Source organism: Larus michahellis, chromosome 17 (assembly GCF_964199755.1).
Source record: "Larus michahellis chromosome 17, bLarMic1.1, whole genome shotgun sequence".
NCBI classification, from domain to species: Eukaryota; Metazoa; Chordata; class Aves; order Charadriiformes; family Laridae; genus Larus; species Larus michahellis.
This window is the reverse complement of record NC_133912.1, coordinates 4,511,733-4,533,665: the sequence shown is the minus strand read 5'-3', so window position 1 is coordinate 4,533,665 and position 21,933 is coordinate 4,511,733. Positions and strand designations below refer to the sequence as shown.

General features: G+C 47.9%; 2 protein-coding genes across 14 annotated transcripts in view; one reads left to right on the top strand and one right to left on the bottom strand.

Moving 5' to 3' along the window:
- GRAMD1B (GRAM domain containing 1B) overlaps window positions 1–12,705 on the top strand; it is a 138,253-nt gene extending 125,548 nt beyond the window's left edge. For 11 of the 12 annotated variants that reach the window (XM_074561375.1, XM_074561373.1, XM_074561385.1 and 8 more), the window contains 3 exons: window positions 1,336–1,443; window positions 5,130–5,247; window positions 5,986–12,705. In XM_074561375.1, coding sequence (XP_074417476.1) covers window positions 1,336–1,443; window positions 5,130–5,247; window positions 5,986–6,075 — 316 coding nt within the window. In that variant the 3' untranslated portion in view covers window positions 6,076–12,705. The remainder of the gene's footprint in view (window positions 1–1,335; window positions 1,444–5,129; window positions 5,248–5,985) is intronic. The other variant, XM_074561374.1, reaches the window with a different exon arrangement.
- Window positions 12,706–12,711: 6 nt separating this feature from the next.
- Window positions 12,712–21,633, bottom strand: SCN3B (sodium voltage-gated channel beta subunit 3). Of its 2 annotated transcripts, XR_012584106.1 has the most exons (7): window positions 21,051–21,633; window positions 19,352–19,515; window positions 17,536–17,761; window positions 16,344–16,482; window positions 15,639–15,735; window positions 14,461–15,134; window positions 12,712–14,379 (listed from the first exon to the last, which is right to left on the bottom strand). XR_012584106.1 is itself a non-coding variant. In XM_074561387.1 (6 exons), the coding sequence occupies exons 1-5, from the start codon at window positions 21,616–21,618 to the stop codon at window positions 15,672–15,674; spliced, it is 1,161 nt and encodes a 386-aa protein (XP_074417488.1). In that variant the 5' UTR covers window positions 21,619–21,633; the 3' UTR covers window positions 12,712–15,134; window positions 15,639–15,671. The 2 variants fall into 2 exon arrangements, 1 of the variants encoding a protein (XP_074417488.1); XM_074561387.1 differs by having other exon boundaries at window positions 12,712–15,134.
- Window positions 21,634–21,933: the final 300 nt, after the last annotated feature.

The window sequence follows — 21,933 nt, the reverse complement described above, 5'->3', positions numbered from 1 at the left end:
GTCTAAGGGAGAAATCCCAATAGGGCGGGTTTTTTCATCACTTATGGAAGTGGAAGCATCCTGTTAATCCTGGAGGAACTGCAGAACTTGGTCTTATTCTTTTCTTAAGCTCCACCCACCTTTGAGTGAGGTGGGAAGAAGCCGAGATTTATAGACTGAGGTTACTTTTAAAATTGAGCTCCTTTCTGCATTTCCTTTTCCCAGCAGGGATAAAGACGGCAGAGGTTTGCAGCAGCAACCCAGCTGGTTGCTGTAATGATAAGCGAGGTAATGTAATGATGAGAAGACAGCCTCGTGCTATCTTCTGTGTCTAAATGGGTGAGATGCAATTAAAACTTCGGGTAGGAAAGCACAAAAGCTTTACAACAATCTCTCCTGGCAGGCTACTAGCTTAGCTTAGAGGGAGAGAGCCCTCCATAATGATTTCAGAATACTCTTCTGGCCAGCGGCCATCCGCCTGACTGAGCTGGGTGATAGTGGGCCGTTCTTCCAGCAAAATAGCTCCACTATTCAGAGACAGGCACAAGCATGCTATTTTGGAATCTATTCCCGAGCGTGGCTGAGGGGAGGAGTGGAAATGCCCATGCGCGGCAGTGGGGAGGGCGAGAGGAGCAGTACAGTATCTGGTCAGAATAGTGGTGTTCCCATCGGTGCATGTAGGACTGGGTAAGGCTGGGTGCATCCAGGCTGCAACATGCACCTACGTGTCACGCAGTGCCCTGCATGGGCAAGCTTTGGGCACGTCTGCAAGAGCTACACATAGAGCTACACGCTCATCTTTTGCTGAGCAAATTTCACCATCAGTTGCAGGCACATGGTTATTTGTCTGTCCTTCCTGCCTCTCTTCCCGCTGTTCCTTTCTTCTCTTCTCCCCACCCCATATATCTTCTGCGCTGTCTATGAGCCTTCTCCACTCAGCCCAGTTTCTCCTGTTCTGTGTCAGTCTGTTTCTAACCTGCAGCTACTCCGTCTTTTCTCTTCCCTGCTCCCATTAGGATCTGTTTCAGGTACTGTCTCTCTTTTTACCTCTTCTTCACTCTCCCGCTTCCCTCCCTTTCTCTGCATTCGGCACATCCACTCATCCAACCTGTTGTGTCTGATCTGTCAGCCCTGTCTTTCTGTCTGTCCATCCTTCTTGCTCACACATTTCTCCCACAAGATGAAGTTTTGGGTTCTGATCACCTGGCCCTTACTCAGATTAAATCCCCACTCACATACGGCATGGACCTGGGCCCCAGACACCTTCTTAAAGCCCTGGGCATTTTCCCAGGTGTGACTGGCCGGCTGTGGGCTTTGAAGTGCTCCTAGTAAACTGTCTGTTTTCTTTATTTCCAGTCTGGTGCTGCTGGTCATTCTCAATATGATGCTGTTCTACAAACTCTGGATGTTGGAATATACCACGCAGACGCTCACGGCATGGCAGGGTTTGCGGCTACAGGAAAGGTACTGTCGCATTTGCTTTGTCTTTGTTTCTTTTTGCATGGTTCCTACGGATGTTAGAGGCTTTCCCAGAACACCCAAGCTCCGGGCTCTCCTGTAGATTGCTTCCTCTTTGTGTAAATTAGATGAAGCGGGTAGTTAGCTGAAGCTGCGGGGCCATCAGTGTTTCCAGATCTGAAACTGCTGAACAGCTGCAGCAGAAGACAGCGAGTTAAGGCAACCTCTGCATCTTCCCAGCATCCTGTGTAACGGAGGATGCTCTACAAGTAAATGTTTTGCATTCTTGGGCCAAGGTTGTCATTCCCTCTCCTTTGATGGCTAAACTTCCCTCTGTAGGAAAAGCAGTGTCTTAGAAAGAACCCTTTGTACTCAGAGGAGAATTTGGGCCTGTGCCACACAGGCAATTGTTAGGTGCGTGTCTGGAAAAGTGTCGGTGCAGGTATCAGCAAGCTGTTAAGAGTGTGGGAGGAAGAGAGTGAATGAGGAGGGCACAGGGCGCTCCGTAATGACCTAGGCGTTCCCTGGCGGTGCTAGATGGTGAGCAGTCAAGTGTGATTGCAGATTGACTTAGTTTCTTTAATAATTGGTAGCGTGGAACCTTGTCCAAGGCTTTTTGGCCATCCTATTTCAGTGTAGTGTGCACTTGGTGTGTGCTAAACGCACAGAGCTCTAGGCTGTATGGTAGCATGTCCTTTTGCAGAAAGCATGCTGAAAGCCTCCAACTGGAATTTATTGTTGTGGTCAGTCTTTATTATGATATAGATTCCGCCATCTTGTCTAGGATCAAAGGCAGACCTGCCAGGATGTGCTCCAGAGCACCCTTCTGTAGACGGCATTTAAAGCGGTGACCTGACATCCCATAGGTGGTTGGCTGTAATGATAGGCAGCAATTTTGTTTTGAATTCCTTCTGGAATTTTTAGGTGAATGCTTTTTTTTAACGTACGTAAGTGCCAGGTATCCTGCTGGAATAGTCTCTCCTCTATTTTCAGACGTTGAGAGCACCCCGAGTCCACTTTGCTAAGGTGTTTTTGTCCCCTCTCTGGCTGTACTTTTGTGTGGTCACAGTTGTTCCCTTGCTATGTTGCATTTGACTAGAAGCATCCATAGCCATGTGCTACTGTCAGGATGACATTTTTTGCATGATTTGTCTCATTTTATGGGCTTTCTCATTTCTCCTTATTAGGGAAGGGAATTAATAATAATTTCCCCGTAATAGCCGTGCTACTTTCCCAGGAGCAGATACAGAAAGTGATTTTGCCCTCTTTCTCTGGGACTCTTGGTATTTATTTAGACCACTACAATATAGTATTTAAGTACAGGATATAACATGCTATTTCTATGCTCCTTGTAATGTGCGTGTGCTGGCATTAATTACGTAGGTAGCTCTGTATGCCCTCCCCCTGCACAAGTAACTTTGTTAGGTTACAACCACAAGTGCGGCGGAAGTAGACTGAACCCCTCCGCTGAGTCAAAGGGCAGGCATGCTCAGGAATGTTCCGTCTGAGGCTCCGTAGACATTTTTTTCCTCAGTAACAACATCTAGTTGTACTGAGACTTAAGTTCTCTGAGGGCAGGGGCAAGTCAGCAGTCCCCGAAACTAAGTGTACCAATCCTAAGTATGTAGCCTCTCCACTTAGACAAGGAAAGTTTTTTTATTACTACTTTATTAGTAGTAGAGTGTTACTTAGTAGAGACTAGGATTATTGACCATGAAGAGTTGGGTCCATGTTTTTACTTGGGTTGGCTTTTTATTGTCATGCTTAATTAACATTTCTTTCTCAGACAAGGAAAGGAGACTTTATTAGTAGTAGAGTGTTTATTGACCATGAGGAGTGGGTCCATGTTTTTACTATTAACATTTATTCATTTTATCTCCAGGTCTGGAGCCAGCTGAGCAGGGCAGATGCAAGCCCTCAAGGCACTGATGGGAGGACGAGCAGGACTGGCTGCCCAGAGCTGCCACTCAGGGCCTCGGGCAGCTGCCAGTGGTGAGCCTGGTGAGGAGGTGGAACCTAGCCAGCCAAGGCCAGGATAAATCTCAGACGCGAGGAGCGTTGGCAGTTAGCACGGCAGTTGGCGATGGCAGGAAGGCGTGGCAAGCGGCACCCCACTCTGCCCGTTGGCTAAGGTAAGAGGGGAACGAGTTAGACTATTAGATTACATTGCCAGGGAGAGAGGAGGAACTTACCCAAGAAGCAAGTTGTAGCTGCAGATGAGCTCTCTTACTAACACAAGGAATTCCATAAAGGAGGCTTGAAAAACCTCTACTGTAGCCTGGAGAGATTCAGCTTTGATAGAAACCAGCAAAGTCCAAAGAGGTAAGCAGAAAAGTAAGAAAGACTTCTAGCTTTGTTAGAAAGCAACAGAGCTCAAAAAGGTAAGCAGAAGATAAAGTAGGAAAGATTTTCAGCTGTGTTAGAAAGTAACAAAGCCCAAGAAGTAAGCAGGAAAGACTTTTTAGCTATGATAGAAGTAAGCAGAGCCCAAAAAGGTAAGCAGAAAACAAAAAGAAGTAGGAGAGACTTTTAGCTTTGTTAGTAAACCAGCGGAGCCCGAAGAGGTAAGCAGACAACAAAGTAGGAAGGACTTCTAGCTTTGTTAGAAAGCAGCAGAGCCCAAAGAGGTAAGCAGAAGACAAAGTAGGGAAGACTTTCAGCTGTGTTAGAAAGTAACAAAGCCCAAGAAGTAATCAAGAAAGACTTTTTAGCTATGATAGAAATAAGCAGAGCCCAAAAAGGTAAGCAGAAAACAAAGTAGGAAAGACTTCTAGCTTTGTTAGAAAGCAGCATGACTTAGCTCTATCTTAACTGGGGGGCATACAAAAGTAAAGAGCCATACCTCTCAGGAGAAACAGGCAGAGTGGGGTGCCGCTTGCCGCGCCTTCCTGCCATCGCCAACTGCCGTGCTAACTGCCTACGCTCCTCGCGTCGCTCTCCTCGTCTGAGATTTATCCTGGCCTTGGCTGGCTAGGTTCCACCTCCTCACCAGGCTCACCACTGGCAGCTGCCCGAGGCCCTGAGTGGCAGCTCTGGGCAGCCAGTCCTGCTCGTCCTCCCATCAGTGCCTTGAGGGCTTGCATCTGCCCTGATTCTGCTCCACTCAGCAGCCTCCAGCCTTGTTCTTCAGGATTAATTAGGCCTGAAGGGAGGGTCTTGATACCTACACTTACCTGCCATTTAAAAGAATGCCTGTGCTGCTGTTGCTCGTAATAAAGAAAAAAAAGCCTTGTATTAAATAAAGACTGACACAGCATGTCTAGAAAAAACAAAACACACAAACTATACAGGGCTACTCGTCCCACACCATTGCACTGCAGTGCATTACTCCCCGTCAGTGGCCTCGGTGCCATCTGTCGGTAGACTCATCTCCCAAGCAATGAGAGCACGCCGCCTGCTGTCCTGACCGTCCCCTCTGGCAAACAGGCCTTCGGTTCCACCAACGCTACAACAGCTTCTGCAAAAGGCACATATTTGCTATTAATTAATTGATTAATTACTTACCGTGGGTAAGACAGAGTAACATTGGTATCCAATTTAGGAAAATACTAAGCACATTTAAATGCATTTTTTCACAGGAAAACCTGCCCCTTTAGGATGGAAGATTAGACAGAAACTGATCCAATCTACACGCTCCCCCCCCTTGACTTCAGTTTCCCTAGATTCACTCTCGCTCATATTCTGCCTGACAGGTTACCCCAGTCTCAGACAGAATGGGCCCAGTTACTAGAATCTCAGCAGAAGTATCATGACTCAGAGCTACAAAAATGGCGTGAGATCATCAAATCCTCAGTGATGCTTCTAGACCAGGTGAGACCGTGCGGCCAGTTAGCACCGTGACTAGAGGGTCACTGTGTCCTCCCAGCCACCCGCTCACAATCCTTCAGCCTTACCTGGTTCCACTGTAGTCCATCAGGTGTGTCCCCTCCGCTACCATCTCCCATTAGATCCATCTTCTGACGTAGTGGTGGGCAGCAGGTCCCAAGGGCTCTTTGCAGGACACCGCAGCTTCTCTGTCACCTCCCGAGGTCCATGCACGTCAAGGAGAGAGTTCTACAGGGCCAAAACTCTTATATTAGCACATTTTATAACTAGTGTCTGGTATCCCAGTTTGGAAAGCAAGCTTTTTTTACCTCAACCCTGGATTTGTACATAGCTTGCCTGGATGAAAGCGGTGCGCTGTGCATGGGCCCTTAATAACACAAAGCCAGGGATTTTGGTATCTGCTGCCTAACGAGCCGGTTGTACACCCGGCTGCTTACAACAGAGTTCATAAATAAAAGCCGCTGTCTCCTATGGAGAGAGCTGCTCGCGCCTTACCTCGTTCTGCCTACCCCTTCTCTGTTGTATCTTGGAGAACAGTCTCTCGCAGGCTCCTGTCTTCTCGGTCCCCATTTGTACATCCCAGCCCTGACATGCTGTTCCCAAAACCCAGACAATTATGGTATCGATACTTACGTGGAAGAAGGAGGCACTGATGGGGAAGGAAATGTCGACGCGCTCTTGCTGCTAGGGTGGATCACAGTGGAGAAATTTCTTGTCTTGCAGATGAAGGATTCACTAATAAATCTTCAGAATGGCATCGGGTCCCGGGACTTCGGGTCAGATCCAGAGGAGAAACGGAAACGTTTCCACTAACAGGCAGGAATGCAGGAGGCCAGAGGACGGTGTGCAATATGTGTAAATAGGATATATAAATATATATATAAAAAATATATATATATACAGAATATAAATATATATTATATACAGATTTTAAGAGAAAAAAAATAAGCCTACGTATTGAGAGGAAGGACTGACCTCCAACACTGGCTGAAATGGAGCGTCTTGGTGGTAGTGTGGGGGGGGGTGTGTGTGGGAGGGCTGTGCTCTCCCGGCACTGAGGTGCACTTAGGGGCGTGCCTGAGTGCGCTCCCCTGGGCCCGTGCGCCACTCCTCTGTAATATTCCTGGCTGTTTGTCTGTCTGTCTGTTTTGTTTTTGTTGTTTCAAAGGGAAGCATCAGAGTGAGTGCCCCCCATCCCTTCCTGCGCATGAAGGTCCCTGATTGACTGTATTTATTTAAACATACAAAGGGGACACTGTCAACTTTCTTACCTTGCTGGCTTCAGGGCATAGAGGTTTTGGCAGTAGTTGTCAATCCCTTACAAAACTACTCCGCATTTGGAGGGGAGGCCTCGGGAAGCATTGCTGTAGGTCTGTAGAGAGCAGATCTCACCGGCAGTCACCTTCTATACTTCTTGGAGCAGAAATACAATTTGCCGTCACGCCAGCCAGCCTGGTTCAGAGAGCAAGGCACAGAATGTAAATGAGCTGAAATGCTTTCTCCAAACACTAGATTGCTGCCTCCTGTTATTGATACTGCACTAACAGCCAAGGAGATGATGGGGAGGGGAGTATCTGCCTACAAGGTGCTTGGATGGAGGAGAGCCACACCACAGAAATTACACTTCCATTCCTTTTGACAGTGTCCCCTTTACATTTTCTGTAGTACTCTGCTTTCTATGTGCTTGGGCCCCTGCCATTAAGCCATCCTTGTGCTGAAGATCTACATTGGTGCTGAAAGGGCTACTGCCTGTGCGACTTCCCACGACAGGGGGGGTACCCCCACTTAAAAAGAAAACCAAAATTAGTATTTATTTGCAACCGCTCCCGCTACCCTGCTCAGCAAATTTCCTCCTGGTCCGCAAGACCATTTTGCTTGTACCACCTAGCCCTTACCTTGTCTTACAAACTCTGCAGGAAAACATTAGGGAGAAAAAGAACAACTTCTTTTCCTTCCCTGGGATATTTACATGACTACATCTATATAGCAACAACCATCACTGTGGATATTTACTTGACTGCATCTATAGAGCAGCAAGGCCTCCCAAGGCGCAGGAGAGGTTAGGAAGGGTCACGGGGACCAACAAAGACAAGACAAAAGGGACCATCAGTGGGTGGCAGCATAGATCTGGAGAGGGGTGTCCACTGTGTGAGGCGTCTGACTGGTCTCTCTCATAAGCTGGACAACGAAGCATTTGCTCTTTAAGCAAGTCAGGTGGCAGAGCTGCGTTCAAAAGCCAATATGAATTTTTACTTGTTCTAGGGGATTATTCCAGACTCCCATTAGCAGCCAGATGAGGAAGAGGGGCAGCGAGGCTGCGCTGTGAGTGTACCAAACGCCACTGTGACTGGTTGGGATGCAGGGTGCTTGTTTGAATGTTTAATAAATGCTGTCTCATCTTACCTAGCCAGGCAGATTAGGTGACATGTGAGGCCCTCAATCTCCACCTTGTTCAACGCCAGGATTTTTCCATCTTCTGAATAGCGGTAGGGAGTCAGCTGCATATTCCCCTTGTGCAAGCGGTGCAGTTCTAGCTCGTCCATTGTCTGTGGCTCCAACAGGCGCTGAAAGAGACACAAAGATGACTAACTGGTTTCCATATCTCTGTACCAGCAACTCTCATCCGCACAGCTGGGTGACAAAGTGGGGTCTAAGGAAAACCTTCACAAGCTCCGCCTCGTGCATTCCCATTAGGGAAAGGTAATGTATGTGGAAGTAATGCGCTAATTTCTCCTAACCTGCCTGCAATTTTTGTGACCAAGTGCTAAACACAACGTGTCCTGCAGAAGACGACTCACATTTGAAGGAGTGTGGATGAAGATGGGCTATCAAAAAGACATTTTGAGTGTGAAAGCAAGGTACAATTGGGAAAAACATGCCTCGGCAACTACAGAGTAATGTGTATTTATGACTATATATTTAATTTAATGCTGCTGACTACTGTACTGCTCCCTGACTTTTTTCCAGGGAGGCTGCTGAAATGGCTACTGTACAATGAAAATGAGGTGCTAGTGCCTGGGAGGGCCATTTTGTGGCTTATGTCGTGACAAGAGGGCCCCGACTCCCTGACTTGCCACACTGGCCAAGAGACCTATTTCTTCATTAGACGCTCCCACAGTTACTAAGCAGAGAAAAATCCCCTGCTGCCCATCTTCCCCTTTTCTAGAATTTAAGCCAAGCACCAAGAAAGAAGACAGAGAGGAAGCCCTGTGCTTTCCCCCCCTGCCCATGCCACAACAGAAAAAGGCCACGTCTTGAAAGAGAAACCTGGAATGTGGGGTCTCTGCCACCTGTCTGGGTGGGTTTTGTACAGACGGACGTAACCCATCGAGAGGCAGAGAAACCCACCTGCCCGAGAGGGCTGAAAATAAATGCTAGTGATCAGAGTTGCTTTCTTACCAGTTTCACATTCTCTTGCTAGGTATCGAGGCAAGAAATCCATTTGCTCATCCGTGCATCCTTCTCCCTCTGCAGCGTTCTTCCAGATTGCCATCATGTTCGGTTCTGGATGTTCCCACTGATGCGGCTTCCTCAGGCTTGGCCCTAGAGACAGAATTGCACAAGCTCTGTTAAATTAATGTGAGGCCACACAGAGACCGCTATAACAATCTCAAGCACTAACATTTATTCTGCTCACCCACTGCTTTAACCCAGGTTTAACACGTTTGACACACATCCTGACACACAGCTACATGAAATCCTTCAATGAAGAGCGTAAGGGTGGTGGTCGCCAAACAGAACCTCGTACATGCAGCGACCCTCAGACCGAGGAAAGATTCCCTCTGAGTCCTTAGGTTTCTTCTTCTCTGATTCCTAGTTATTTACTTTCTTTTCGCCACTTGGCAGCAAGTCTGGCTTGGAGTTGGATAGGATTTACCATTTTCTATTGCCTCTTAATTTATCACAGTAGTAATAAAAGAGAAAAAAACAAGGTCTTAAGGCAAAACCCACAACGGCACTAAGGGCTTAAACAAAGCCTCAGCGTGTTTTCACCTTCCTCTAGAGAGCTATGATAGGAATCACCTCCTACTACAGCTGAGTCCCAGTCAACAAATTCTGTTTGCAGCCACAGACAGTTTTGGCCCTGCCAGTTTATGATTACCTTCCTGGAGAAGTCAGTAACACTTTCCAGGAGCAAGGCTGAGCAGCCCCAGTAACGTTACGGGGGTGGTGCTTCCACCTTCCCCGAGCAGGCCCAGCCAAGTAGTAGCTTGGCTTCCATTGTCGGGGTTTCGCTTCGTTACTCGCTTGCCTTGCTTACCTGTGCCAGAAATCCCACGCCAAGGGTAGGGTTTTTTTATAGCACCTCACAGACGCATTTCCCGGCCAAGTCCTCTCTCTGCCCCTTCTGCCGCTGCTAATCTGCCAGGTGAGTACAGCTGGGTTTTGATTTGCAGAATCTGAACAACTACAAAAGAGAGATTTTTAAAAAAGCATTTCTCCAGCCAAACGTGCAAACTAATGCCAACAGCTGTAGCCTAATTCTTGCCAAGTAAGATGCTACTATTGGGAGAAGGGAGAAGGGACAGGTGGTTCTGATTTGCCTGTCTGTGTATCTGACCTGTTCATATGGGAGAAGAACACAGTCACTAATCCTACCTTGATACAGTCTCGCTTCCCATAAATACACGCCTGATAAATACATGCCTTCTAATGCTTACCTTGAAAGAGGTGCTTGGGTTATGCATCTGGGACAAGCTCAAAGTGAATTTGAGACCTGGATAACTGCTACGCAATCATGCATTCATAAAATAGATACCAAATGTATCTAGTGCAGCACCTGTGCATAAAGTCTACGAAGGACCAAAAGACAGAGGTTACTCAGGCGATAGGCTGCAGAAGCATGTGCCCAAGACAGGGGCATTGCTGGCTCTGCACATTCCGCCTCAAAGAGAGAAAGCTACCTGCAATGGTAAGAGCAGGTGTTAGCTATGAAATAACTGGATAACCATGCTTTTTGGGTGCTTAAAAATTAACTGATAATCAAGGCACGCTTCAGAAAACTTCAATATTAATTGATATTAACTGATACTAACTTCTGCATAAATCCTTTCTAGCTCCCTTAATTCTGTTGGGAGAGGATAAAAAGAGTCACACAACCTTGATCTCACCTAACATATCCACGATGTTGCTGCCACAGAGTACGCATTTACACACAGCTCAGACTGCCCGTCTGGGGCAGCACTCTGCCCTTTGACCACCTGACCCCCCCGGCTGCTTTACCTGTAATAAAGGAAAACCTAAGAGATATGCAGCATTCCTTTATTATAAATGTGACACTGTATTGAAAGAGGCAAGGTTTCAAAGCACAATGCTTTGCTGGATTTAAAGCCCTGGCAGAAAACCACCCCTGAAATGCTGCTGCCTGCATTGCCGTATCCCCTCTTGGAAGGCCTGGCGTGCTTGGTCTGTGTTCTTACCGGACAGACCCCTTTAGTTGCAGAAACTCACCTAAGTGTAGATGGGGACAGACTTTTTAGCCCACTTGTCTCCTCACCACTAAATCATGTAGCCTACACACATGCTTTTTTCCTACCTTAATACAAGCAGCGAGAACTTTCCTCCCAAGAGAACTTCTCCACAGAACGTCCTTGCAGCTTTTCCGTGATGGGTACTGCACTAGCCTTTTTAACCAGGTAGCGCTCTATCAGTCAGTGTCTGCTTTTCACAACCAGGACAGACGCTGTCTGCTTCCTAATTCAGAGGTGGGACAGTATGCGGAAAAGCACAGTCAGTAATAAACACTTTAAAGCAACAGTGCCTGGCTTGGGGGAAGCAATTCTGTCACGTTTGTCAAGGCAGCTGCTGCACGGCTCTTGGCAGACCTGGGCTTTCGGCGCTGAGCTCCAAAGAGATCCTCCCGACGGGATCTCAGCCAGGCTTGCTGCCATTGCTGTGTTTCATGTGGACTCTGGTTTAGTCTTTTCTCAGTCTCAGACACTCTCAGCTCTAGTTAAAATACCCGGCAGGGGCTTGCTTAATACTCGAAACAGAGACTCTTAAACCAAAGCACCTGAGGTAAGTGGCTCACACAACATGTGTGTCAGTGGAGTTTCCAAAACACAACTGTGCTGACTTTCTAGCCCATTCCCCTGCCTGGCATGCTCTGATCTCTCTGTGCTTTGCCGGCTCTACAGCGCGAGTCTCTCTGTGCCATAATACCTTTCTTTTTCTAGATGTGCACACAGGCCAAATAAGCTATCTTGATCGACTGACGATTGAGATTATTTCCCGATCTAGCCAGACAGCATGGGCTTATCTCTTAGCATGGATGCGTGGCGTGCCATGCCCTCCTCTCCCACAGACGTTCTGCAGTGCTTGCTATGGCCTCTCCCTCTCCCCTCACACTTCTGCTGCTGGACAATCATTCCCCATGTCATAGACGGCCTGACCTGGTGCTGTCCCTGCTTGCCTTTCCTTGCCGCAGTCTGTATGCTCTTTAAGTGAATGTGTTTTATTTTTTTTTTAGTAGGGAAAAGGACTTCCTTCTGCTGAAGGAATTATATTTGCACATGGCTCAGGGAGGTACCTCCTCTGGCCGCTTCTGTTACCTCACTCATTTAGGCCAATTTTCATTGCTAACGTTAAATGGCCACTTTCCCCAACCTGAACTCCGAGAATAGTTAGGAAATAAAACCAATGTGCAGCTCAGGTTCCAGAGCCATTTGGTCGTCTCAGTTTTGGCCCAATCTGCCCCAGCGGCATTAGAATTTGGGAGAGCGACTGTTACGAAATGGTGACTTTATCTAGCAAAGAAGTGGAGCCTGTGCCACACGCGCATCGTTCCCCATCTTCCCAAGTCCCCCTCCCTTGTAATAGCACTTAACAGACATGGAAGCACTAACCTGGCTCGTGGCCCGACGAGGTCGGGGGGAGGGAGGAGCAGCAGAACCATTGTTGCAGCGTTACAACTGCCCAGGACTGGCATCGCGTGGCTGTGGCACCTCTGGGACGTTCCCATTCTCGTGGCAGATCATCTCCCGTCACACGCTCCAGGCCTGGATAAAGCTGCTAAAAACCTGGAGTGTGTCCTCCCCACCCGAGGCCCTGGATCCTGCAACCCCAATTGCTGCGTGTAACTGCAAATTACCGAGGGTCGCCTCGCGCCAGCAAGGAATGGGAGTGGGTCGTACAATCACCCGTAGGCGTGCCTCCCCTCTGGATGTCACCACCAGAGCGCGGGCAGCGGGGGGCTGTTGGCCAAGGCTGATGCGCCTGTAGTGCTCATGTGAACTCCAGGGTGGGGTGGGGGAGGAACCCTGGTTTTGTTTTAGGAGTTGTCTAACTGTCATAAACTTTGCGCTGTGCGCAAAATGCGATAAAATGATAATGAAACTTACCTGCTAGAACCTAGGAATTGTAAAGGCTATGCAGCCAAAACTTAATGTAAAGTAGCTAGTACAATGGAAGTACGGTATAAATTAAAAAAAATCTATCAAACAGCGTGACTCGTGAATGCTTTGTTCTTTTTATTACCCTGCCTGTTCTAAAGTCTCCTGTCATTTCCAAATACAGAGAGAGCCTTTTGAGACCAACCAGAACCGTCTCTTCCAGGACACAGCCTGCTTTTTTAACACCACCCTTGAAAAATCCTCCCCTCTTCCCCCCTGCTTTTTTTTTTTGTGTATGAGAATCTTGAGCAAAATTTAGACACTGTTTTCTCCTGCCTAGAACAACACAGGGCAATAGTCATATCTGTCTGCAGGATCTGGAAAAGTGAAAGGTATGTCCAAAAAAAAGCATCTTGGTTGGGAAGATGCGTGTAAGATACCAAAAGGTGCAGGACTAGAGCACGGCCCTTCTTTACCACCTGAGGTAGCTCTCAAGAAGTTCTCAGTTTACTCCTTTTTTGACTTAACATTATGACACCAGAGGGTTATCAGTGCCCCATGGGAACTCAGGAGCAGAGCTGAAGTGGGAGAGAGGTTACGCACCCTTACCTAAAAATCATGGTAGGCACGAATGCCGCGGCCCGTGACGGCAACTCTGGAGTTACAGTCTAGTCCCTCCTCTGTTGCTGTGGGTTTAGAGTTAGGATTATGCCCCAAATTGCCCTGAGGCCAGGCAGATTGGCTTAGGGAAAATGAAGATGTACAGCTGGAACAGAAGAGGAGCTGGTTTTTCCCCTTTTGGATGTTGGGTTTTAAGGAACCGGTGCCCAGACTACAAGTGTGCTTCATCTGGAAAATGTACTCAGGTTGCCAGGCTCGGCTCTGGACTTGAGAGCAATCCCACTGTGAAGGCTGCATTGTAGTAGTTTACTAAAGTTGACACCCACTCTAAAAAATGAATTTTGAACAACTGCCAGTTAGAAATCTGGCCTGGATCTGACTTACAAATGGGAGTAATTTCTGTGATTGTAGCAACACATAAAAAGCAGCAGAACAAAGCAGAGGGAGTTCCACAGGTGGGAAGGAAGCATGCCTTGATTCACAAGCACTCTAACTATTCAGAAGCAGTCAGTGTAGCAAAATTTGTCAACTCTTGCAAGCAGTATAGGCTCCATTGCAGCAGGGATGTAACAACATCTGCTATAAGAAAAAAACGAACCTTCCCCCATTTTGTCTTAAGGTACAATTCCACCCCAGCCAATGTTTCTGCCTTTTTTTTGCCTCGATAATCCCAGTTGAGCTCAACTGATCTACATTTGAGGACACACAACAAATTTGACTCTGCTTAATCCACTACGATTGAAAAGGTAAGTTGGCCTAGGAAACATTGAATTTACAGTGTGATTCTTGTGCAGCAGTGGATCATTTATGATGAATGCTCACTATGCAAACCAGTGATTCACTATCAAAAGAAAGAATTACGATTAACTAGGAAAAAATAAGTGTTTTCTGTCTATTCCCCTAGGTGGTGCTACACTATAGTATGAGAAGACTGATAGCGCAGTTACAAAAAGTCCTACCATTTTACAAAGCTGTCCATCCTTTTCCTGTGAGGGCTGTACATCCTGTTTACTCGCCTGGCTTGCATCAGGCTGTTCTTTTTTCGGGGGTTTCCCCAGAAACAGGTGAACTGCATACCTTGGCCTACCGGCTTGCCTGTTGTTGCAGAACGCAGCTCCGCAGGTTATTCCTATCACTGTCTCTGCGTGCTTGAGGAGTAAACCTGCTACACAAGGCAAATGGACGGAACTAAGAATTCTGACACTTGCTAGATGAAAGGGGGGATACAGGGGATTCTTATACTTACATCATACTGCCTCCCGTACTGCCTCCCAAAGGAGGATTACTTCAGGATCTATGATGTCGGTTCCCTCCTTCAGAAGCAAGTGTGAACATGGCACAGGGACTCATCCCTCCTACTACACATTTTCAACAATTCTAACACATTACAGTCCTCACCCCACTCTGCCTGTGCACGGGCAGCCCAAAGTCCAGAGCAACAACTAGTTAATTAAAGTCTTCCTGTTTTAACACCAATAAGACTGCTTGGGCTGTAACTTAGGTAAAACATCACCCTAAGATGAGCTCATTCCCAGTCCTGCAGGTCAGAGTAACGTGACATACATACCCTTTACCTCTGCAATGGAGAACTAACATATTTAGCAAATAAAGGTGGTGGTGACAGCAGCTAAGAAATGACACTTAACATTTACAAAGCCATTAACGTGATGATGGGACTGAAACTTGGGAAGGAGCCGTGCTGCCCACACCCCTGTGCCCTTTGCTCAGCATGCTTCAAAAGAAGAGTCCTTTAGCAAATGGGCTGGCAGCTCGCAATGGAGTCATGAGGCCAGAGTCAAGGCTGTACAGAGTCCAAGGCAAATGGAAGAGAATTTACACTTCCCCGTATTTCCTCCCGACGGTGCAGAGCTCCCCCTCAAACCTGGCCGGCATGATGCAGTCCTTCCATCTTCAGAGCCCCTGCAAGGGAGAGAATTCCTCTTGGAGCGCCAGTCATTCGACCTTACTGAAGTGAGGATCGTGATACAGTTAGCATGGTAACTGACAGGATGTGAACAAGGCTTTAAAAGATCTAGATTTTGGTCTTTTGCACACAAAGTCCTTCCTAACAGACGCTTCCTTTGGAGATAGTGCCCTTATATTCATCCTAAGCACAGCTCCCCATCTGCAGGGGACAGTGGCTACTCCCAACTCCACAGGAATGGGCAAAGGAAGAATAATTACACCATGGCCTGAAAGTGAACGTGTGTGTTGGTTAGGGATTTAAAGTAGTATTAGTACACCCACCATCTAAAGATACCTATATTGCTTCTAAGGTCACTGGGGAAGCTCCAGAGAAGGAGCACAGTCAGACCCCAGGAGCCTCCTGTCCGCCTGTTGTCCAGCCCCACGCTCCCCTAACCCACAGCGTGGCTGAAGGGCAGACAGACAGAGGCAGTGATTGGCTGTTTCCTCAACACCTACCTTGGTGCCGTTTGTTCTGCTGACTCCTTTCTGCTATTCCTCCACAGGCACGGCACAGTTTTCCTTGTTTTCTGATGGAATCGCAAGATAGTCTGTCCTGTAGTCGGGGGGAAGGAGGAAAGCATAACCTCAAAGTGCTAAAAACAGTCTGGGTCCATTCACCCTTACAGAGATACTGAATGCCTGTAAGTATCTCTAAGGTAACAAATGTCACCTGTAGAAGATACTCACAGTAGGAAACTCTCCTTGGCATAGTCAGGAGCAGACACCGAGTCTGCCCTACTGTAAAATCCTCCACAAACAACCTTCCTAGCGTGTACCAAGAGTGCCCTTATCCAAGCCAAGTGTGTACAAAGATGGGAATGGGCCAGTATAAAAATGGGAACGTCTCTGCTGTGTCAACTGCATCTGAGAGCCAGATCTCTGAAAGCAGGCCTTCCAGGAGAGCGTCTCTGTGCAGTTCAGACCAGGCCATTTTGGAACACTGCGCACTGTGGCCAGCCTCCCGACCTGGTGCATTGTCCCTCATTGTACAAGTTCACTGTCTCTTCTGGTACTCCTAAACATTGCAAAGATTCCAGATATAGCAAACACCAGCTAGAAATGTGCAATACCAAAGTCCAGTCTTCTTGCAGTCTGATCTGGACCGAGGCATCTGAAGAACACTGGCAGAACAGCTCCCATCTGGAGAGATTTCACACTTACGCATTTTCCTGGGCAGCCTCCTCTGCCTTAGAGACTTTCCTGTAGCAATAGACCATTTCTATCAGTAGCCACAAGGTGAGGAAGACCAGCAGAATATACATCATAATTTCAGAGATGACCGAGGTGAAGTCTTCTCCAGCTGTTAAGAAAATGCAATAACCTCTAATCATTTACATGCAGCTATCGCAGCACAACAGCTCCACTGACAATTTCCACCCTGTGTCATCCTTCCTAACCCACCTTGCCAGAGATACCCAGATGCCACTACACTGTGAGGGGGCAAGAGAGAAGGATGAGGTGAGGCTCCCAAAAGGATATGCCAGCAACGATCCCACTGGGCGTTTCCAGCGGAATCAAACATGCACAGGCTGGCGTGTGTCTCGTATTCTCTGCCACCCACACATCCACACGGATTGCTCACCGTTAGCCTATCTCATCCTTACACTCTGTTTCCTTTGTGCATCCTACTCGCTAGTGTTACTTGACTGTATTGTGCCGCCAGTGATTTGAAAGAGATCAAAACACAGCGATGCTTGTGGGGAAGAAGGGAAGGGAAGACACAGCAGAACAAGATGAGAGCTAAAAGCTCTTGTCTCTCTCTGAAGGTTAGCAACAGAGTTCCCAGTGATTTCTAACAAGCCAGGATTTCAGCACTGAACTGTGCAAAACCAAGAGGAACACAAAGACTCAGGCGCACTGCAAAGGGAAGGAGGGATTGGGAGAAGGTGGAAGCAACAGACTGATATCAAAATGGAGAACGAGTCTTTCCAGGAGGGAGGGGGTGGAAGCAAGGAAGCTGACGTTGTGGTATCCTGGCAAAGGCTGTGCTGCAGCATCCCAGAGCTTCCAGGGGAGATGCCAGGGTTCCGAGCGGAGAAACAGGAAACCTCTGCCTGCTTCCTGTGCCTGCCCAGCTGTGCCCAGCTGTTGCCCCAGCCTGCCAAGCTGCTTATACCCTCCCACATTCACAAACAACCACCCTGAGCCTAAACAGAGGCTGCAGCTGGCAAACAAAACACAGGTCTTTCCTCCTGAACCCTGTGCAGTGTTTGTTGCTGGCAAAGACAAGACACAATTAATTATCTGGCAGCTCAGCCTCCCCTCTCCTGCAATGCAATGAAAAACTCTACCCCTGGATGACAACACCCACAGCGAGTTAAGGCACAACACGCTTTCTGCCAATCCTTCATACCCTCCTCCACCACAGTGAGGTGGATCGATCTGGAGCTTGTGAAGAGAGGTCGGTGAATCTCGAACTCAAACTCCCGGGTGATGTTACAGGTGTAGACACCCGAATCGTTCAGGGTCACATTTAACACAGTGATGGATACATCCTGCATGTCTTTACTCCCATTCCACTGCAATCGACCACTGAAGCGGCTTGGAACTTCATGGTTCGTTTTATCGTGCTTGTAGATCTGTGAGGAAATGTGAAGGGACATTCTGATTAATTGCTGACTCGTGCCTCGGGCAAGACCACAGCCCATCCATGGAACAACATCATTCTCTAGCTACACACATGTATGTTCTAGGCTATGGCTTCCTTAGTAACAGCAGCTATTGACATTCTATCATCCTTTATCTCAAAATCTCAAGACTACTTTACAAAAGACAGAAAACTGAATTATCTCCATCACAGACTTAGAAAAACTAAGGCACAGAACAACAGACACACGTGTGGACAACGACACAAAAGACCAGCAATGGAACTAAAATCTAGGACCCTGCACAGTCTCCGTGCTTAGCCTGTCGGTCACTGATGTAAGATCATCTTAAAAAGGAACCACAGAATAAATACAGCAAAGACAAAAAGTCATTTTTGGAAAGCCCTAGGGTATTCATCTGAAATGGAAGTGTTGCAGGATAAATATGACAGTGTGAAAACCGTGTATCAGAAGAACAGAGCTTGGGTGGTTTTCACAGGCCTAATCTCTTGCAAGTTTCTGGCTGACCACAGTCCCCATCATTAAACTGCCCGCCCCAGTTCACTTTCATTAGCATCGTTTGGGTTGCCACTGGCAAATGTCACCGAGAGTGAATTCCCATCTCATTCCTTAGCATGGCCCCTTAGTTCTCTAGACAGTAGGAGAGTATTTGTCATCTTGCCTGGCCTGCTCAATCGTGATCAAATGCAACCACTGATGTTAACGCTTCCTACTCAGATACAATAGCTAGAAAGAAACATTTGCACTGAACCTTAATATTATTCTCCGTTTTACCACTCTTTCTTGAATTCCAGTTGCCCCTCGTCTGTACGATGCCCATTTTGACTCACTCTGAAAATGAATTTTACCTTTTCCTGACAGGCATCACAGAACAGCTCACAGAGCTCACACAGTTAGGATATCCTTGCTTTCTCTGAGGCAAAAAGAAGTAAATCCTGTCCTGCAGATTTACCAGAGCCCAATTTAACCTTCAAAGAATAGTTTTGGGATTCAAAAGTGTCCTAAGAAGGGAGACTTGGCCAGGTGTCACTCCATACTTCTGTCTCCCTTCTTGATTTCCTTATATACTAGACTTCAAATATTCAAGGAATAGAAATGGAAATTCACATTCATGTATGCACGACCCCAAATCTTTGAACTCAACAACAGATTCTAGCTTTTCCTGCCATGAATTCATGCTGTGCCCAAGCGTGGACATCAGCTAAGTGACGAAAAGGTGCTTTAATTACTGCCCAAAATTGGTGCTGTGGTAACTCCGGGTGAAAATGCTGCAGAAATTGTGAAGGTCTGCAGCTTGGAGCTGAACCCCAAGCTCCTCTCTCCTCCAGGATATGAAAGCAGTCTGCTGGGCATTTCTGTAGACTTTGAGTAAGCATGTAGCAGAAAGCCTTTGTTCGTATTTGGGTCTCTCTCCTTCCTTATATAGTCTACTTTGGGGATCCTGCTGCAGGGCAAACTTACACTCTCATAAATACCTTTTGGCTTCTCCCACACGAGTTCGCTGGACTGTGTTTCACAGTAAAGACCTACAAAAACAAGGGCTCAGCTACCAAGCATACATACAGGTTCATCTTTTCCACCCTCTGGCCTGTAGAACCATTCCACCTCCGTGCTGGCTGTGACCTCTTCCCTCTTCATGCAGGAGATGCAGAGTAGCTTCATGTCTTTTCCTTGGACAGCCTCTGTCTCTGATGGAACTTCCACACATACTGCAGAACAAAAACCAGCTAGGGAAAAGGAGCATCAGAGAAGAGGTGTAAGACAGAAATAGAGAGACATCAGTTATCCACATCTCGGCATTTATGATCACATGATCCCCAATGGAAAACTGTTTGATTCATTACTAGTCCCCTCTGACAAGAGATAAGTCTCAAATGTCAAATTTTACCAAGCTTCCTTCTCTGAGATATAAATAATTCATAATTAACAGAGGGTGATCACTTCATGCAGATTCACCTCTCCAGCATCTGCTTTGCCACAACTTTAATTTTTCCCCTAGTAATTAATGCCACTTTAGAGGCACTGTTCATCCTCTCCCATGCATGCTGAGCATGCTCCTGTTACAGTAGCAATTAAGAGTCTGGTACGAGAGAACGCAGAGGAACAGCTCACTCTTTGTGCTAAGTTAGAAGATCTAGATGCTTTAATCTAGCAATGTGTTCAAAACAAACAGGGAGGATCTGCCACCCTTCCTGTTTCTAGGTTTCATAAGCAGTACTGGGAACCAAGAGGCTTGGACTCAAGTAAATTTGGCAGCAGGAGGAGTTATTGATTTTACATGCGTTCCTGTTCAAAACGCTTCCAATCAGATCTGTGCTAACACTGGCTGCTATAACATACTGCTCTCCCCAACAAGAGAAAAATCATTGTCTGCGAAGCTAAATACTTCATAAGAAAAGGAATGCTTCAGCACCACATCTCAGACTAAATCCTTGCTGACATTTGTCCCCTGGGCTAAACAATACTGCGTTCTGTCTGTCCGAACCTGTCTCCAAAGCCTAGAGTTGAGCTCACTGAAGATGCTGACTTTGCTTGGCTGCTCCCTCCTCCCCAGCCTCTGAGATACCATTAACCCACTCTCTCGTACTGGGACCGATCCTGGAAAGAGCATGATTCCAATTCTCCCATACTACCCGCTCCACGGGTAGCACCAGCTTTCTGGGAGAAATAAGGAAGAAGCTACTGGATCGTGCTTTACTCCGGTTAAATTAGATACGTACACGCCGATATGCACCCACACACAGAGCCGTAGGATATGTGCGCATCAAACATAGCTGTATTGGTAAAACTAACCAACCTTTTCTTGATTGCAGAAGAAAAACTGTAATCGCAATAAAATGATTTACTCCAGTTTATATAGACTGCATGGAAAACTAGCGCTAACACGCACTGTTTAATGGTTTGCACATTCTCCCTGAGGCAACTAAATGTTAAATTACATTGCAAATTTCAAAACAACAGCAAACAGGAAACAGTAAAGAACTTGCATGCGTATTAAAGCACACACTTTGTGCTGTAAAGTCTACTTAGCCGTAATGTATTTTATCTGATCATATTACCTCCAATACATTCATACTAACTCTGCATGAATGTAATTTCCTTCTCCTCCAACAAAAAAACCCACTTTGAAGGCGAGTCTTCATGACAGTGTTAATGGAACCTTGCTAGGAAACCCGGTTCTTTAAACAAGCATCCTGCAAGGGGCAAGCACCAGATTTGGTGGAGAACCTGGCTGAAGACAAGACGGAACAGAAGCACCTACCCCAGACTAACAACACGACCGAAGACGCACAAACCAGCCTTGGCAGTGCAGCCATTGTTCGGCGCCACGAGCGAATCTCAACCTGGGCAGAGGCTCTTTCGGAAGAAAACGCTGCTTCTCGCCTCCCGGCTGCGGACCCTGGCGCAACAGGATGCTTCGGGCTGCGCCTGCCGGCGAGCAGGCAGCGGCGGGTGGGCGGGCTGCGGGGGCGGCAGGGGATCCACGCTGGGCTGGGCTCCCCCCGGCGCGGCGGCAGCACCACGGACAGGGCCGAGCGCCGGACAGCTCCGCTCCGCCGGGTGCCGGGGCGCGGAGCAGCAGGTGGCCGCGGGGAGCGGCGCGGCTTCAGCCCGGCCCCGGCGCCGCCCGCGCCCCTTTGTTCTCCGTGCGGGCTGGGGGCAGCACGCAACGCTGCGCGGGGGCGCAGCTCCCTGCGCACCGCGGCCGGAGACGACTGCGCCGAGCCCAGCCTCGCCCGGGCGGGGGGCCCGGCCCGGCGCAGGCATGCGCGGCAGCCTGCCGCCCTCCCTCCTCCTCCTCCCCCGGCCCCACCGCGGCGGCTCGGCATTCCCCAGCGGGCTCCTCGGCACCCCCGGGAGCGCTCGGGCACCCTCCTTCCCGCTGCCGCTCGGCTACAGGGGCCGGAGGGGGGATATCGGCATCGTCTGGCGGCCTCCAACACAAAGGCACGGGGGGAGAGTCGTCCACGTGGGGTCACGGAAAGGCCTCTGCCTCTAATAAGTTTAATACTAACGTCTGCCCAGCTCTGAAGGTCACAGTTGGAAATACTGGGAAATCCTCTCTCCTCATGTTCCAGTCTGATTCCCCGGAGTTTAATGCCAACAGCAGGCTGGGCTTTCTCTTCTTGGACTGGGGCCACCGT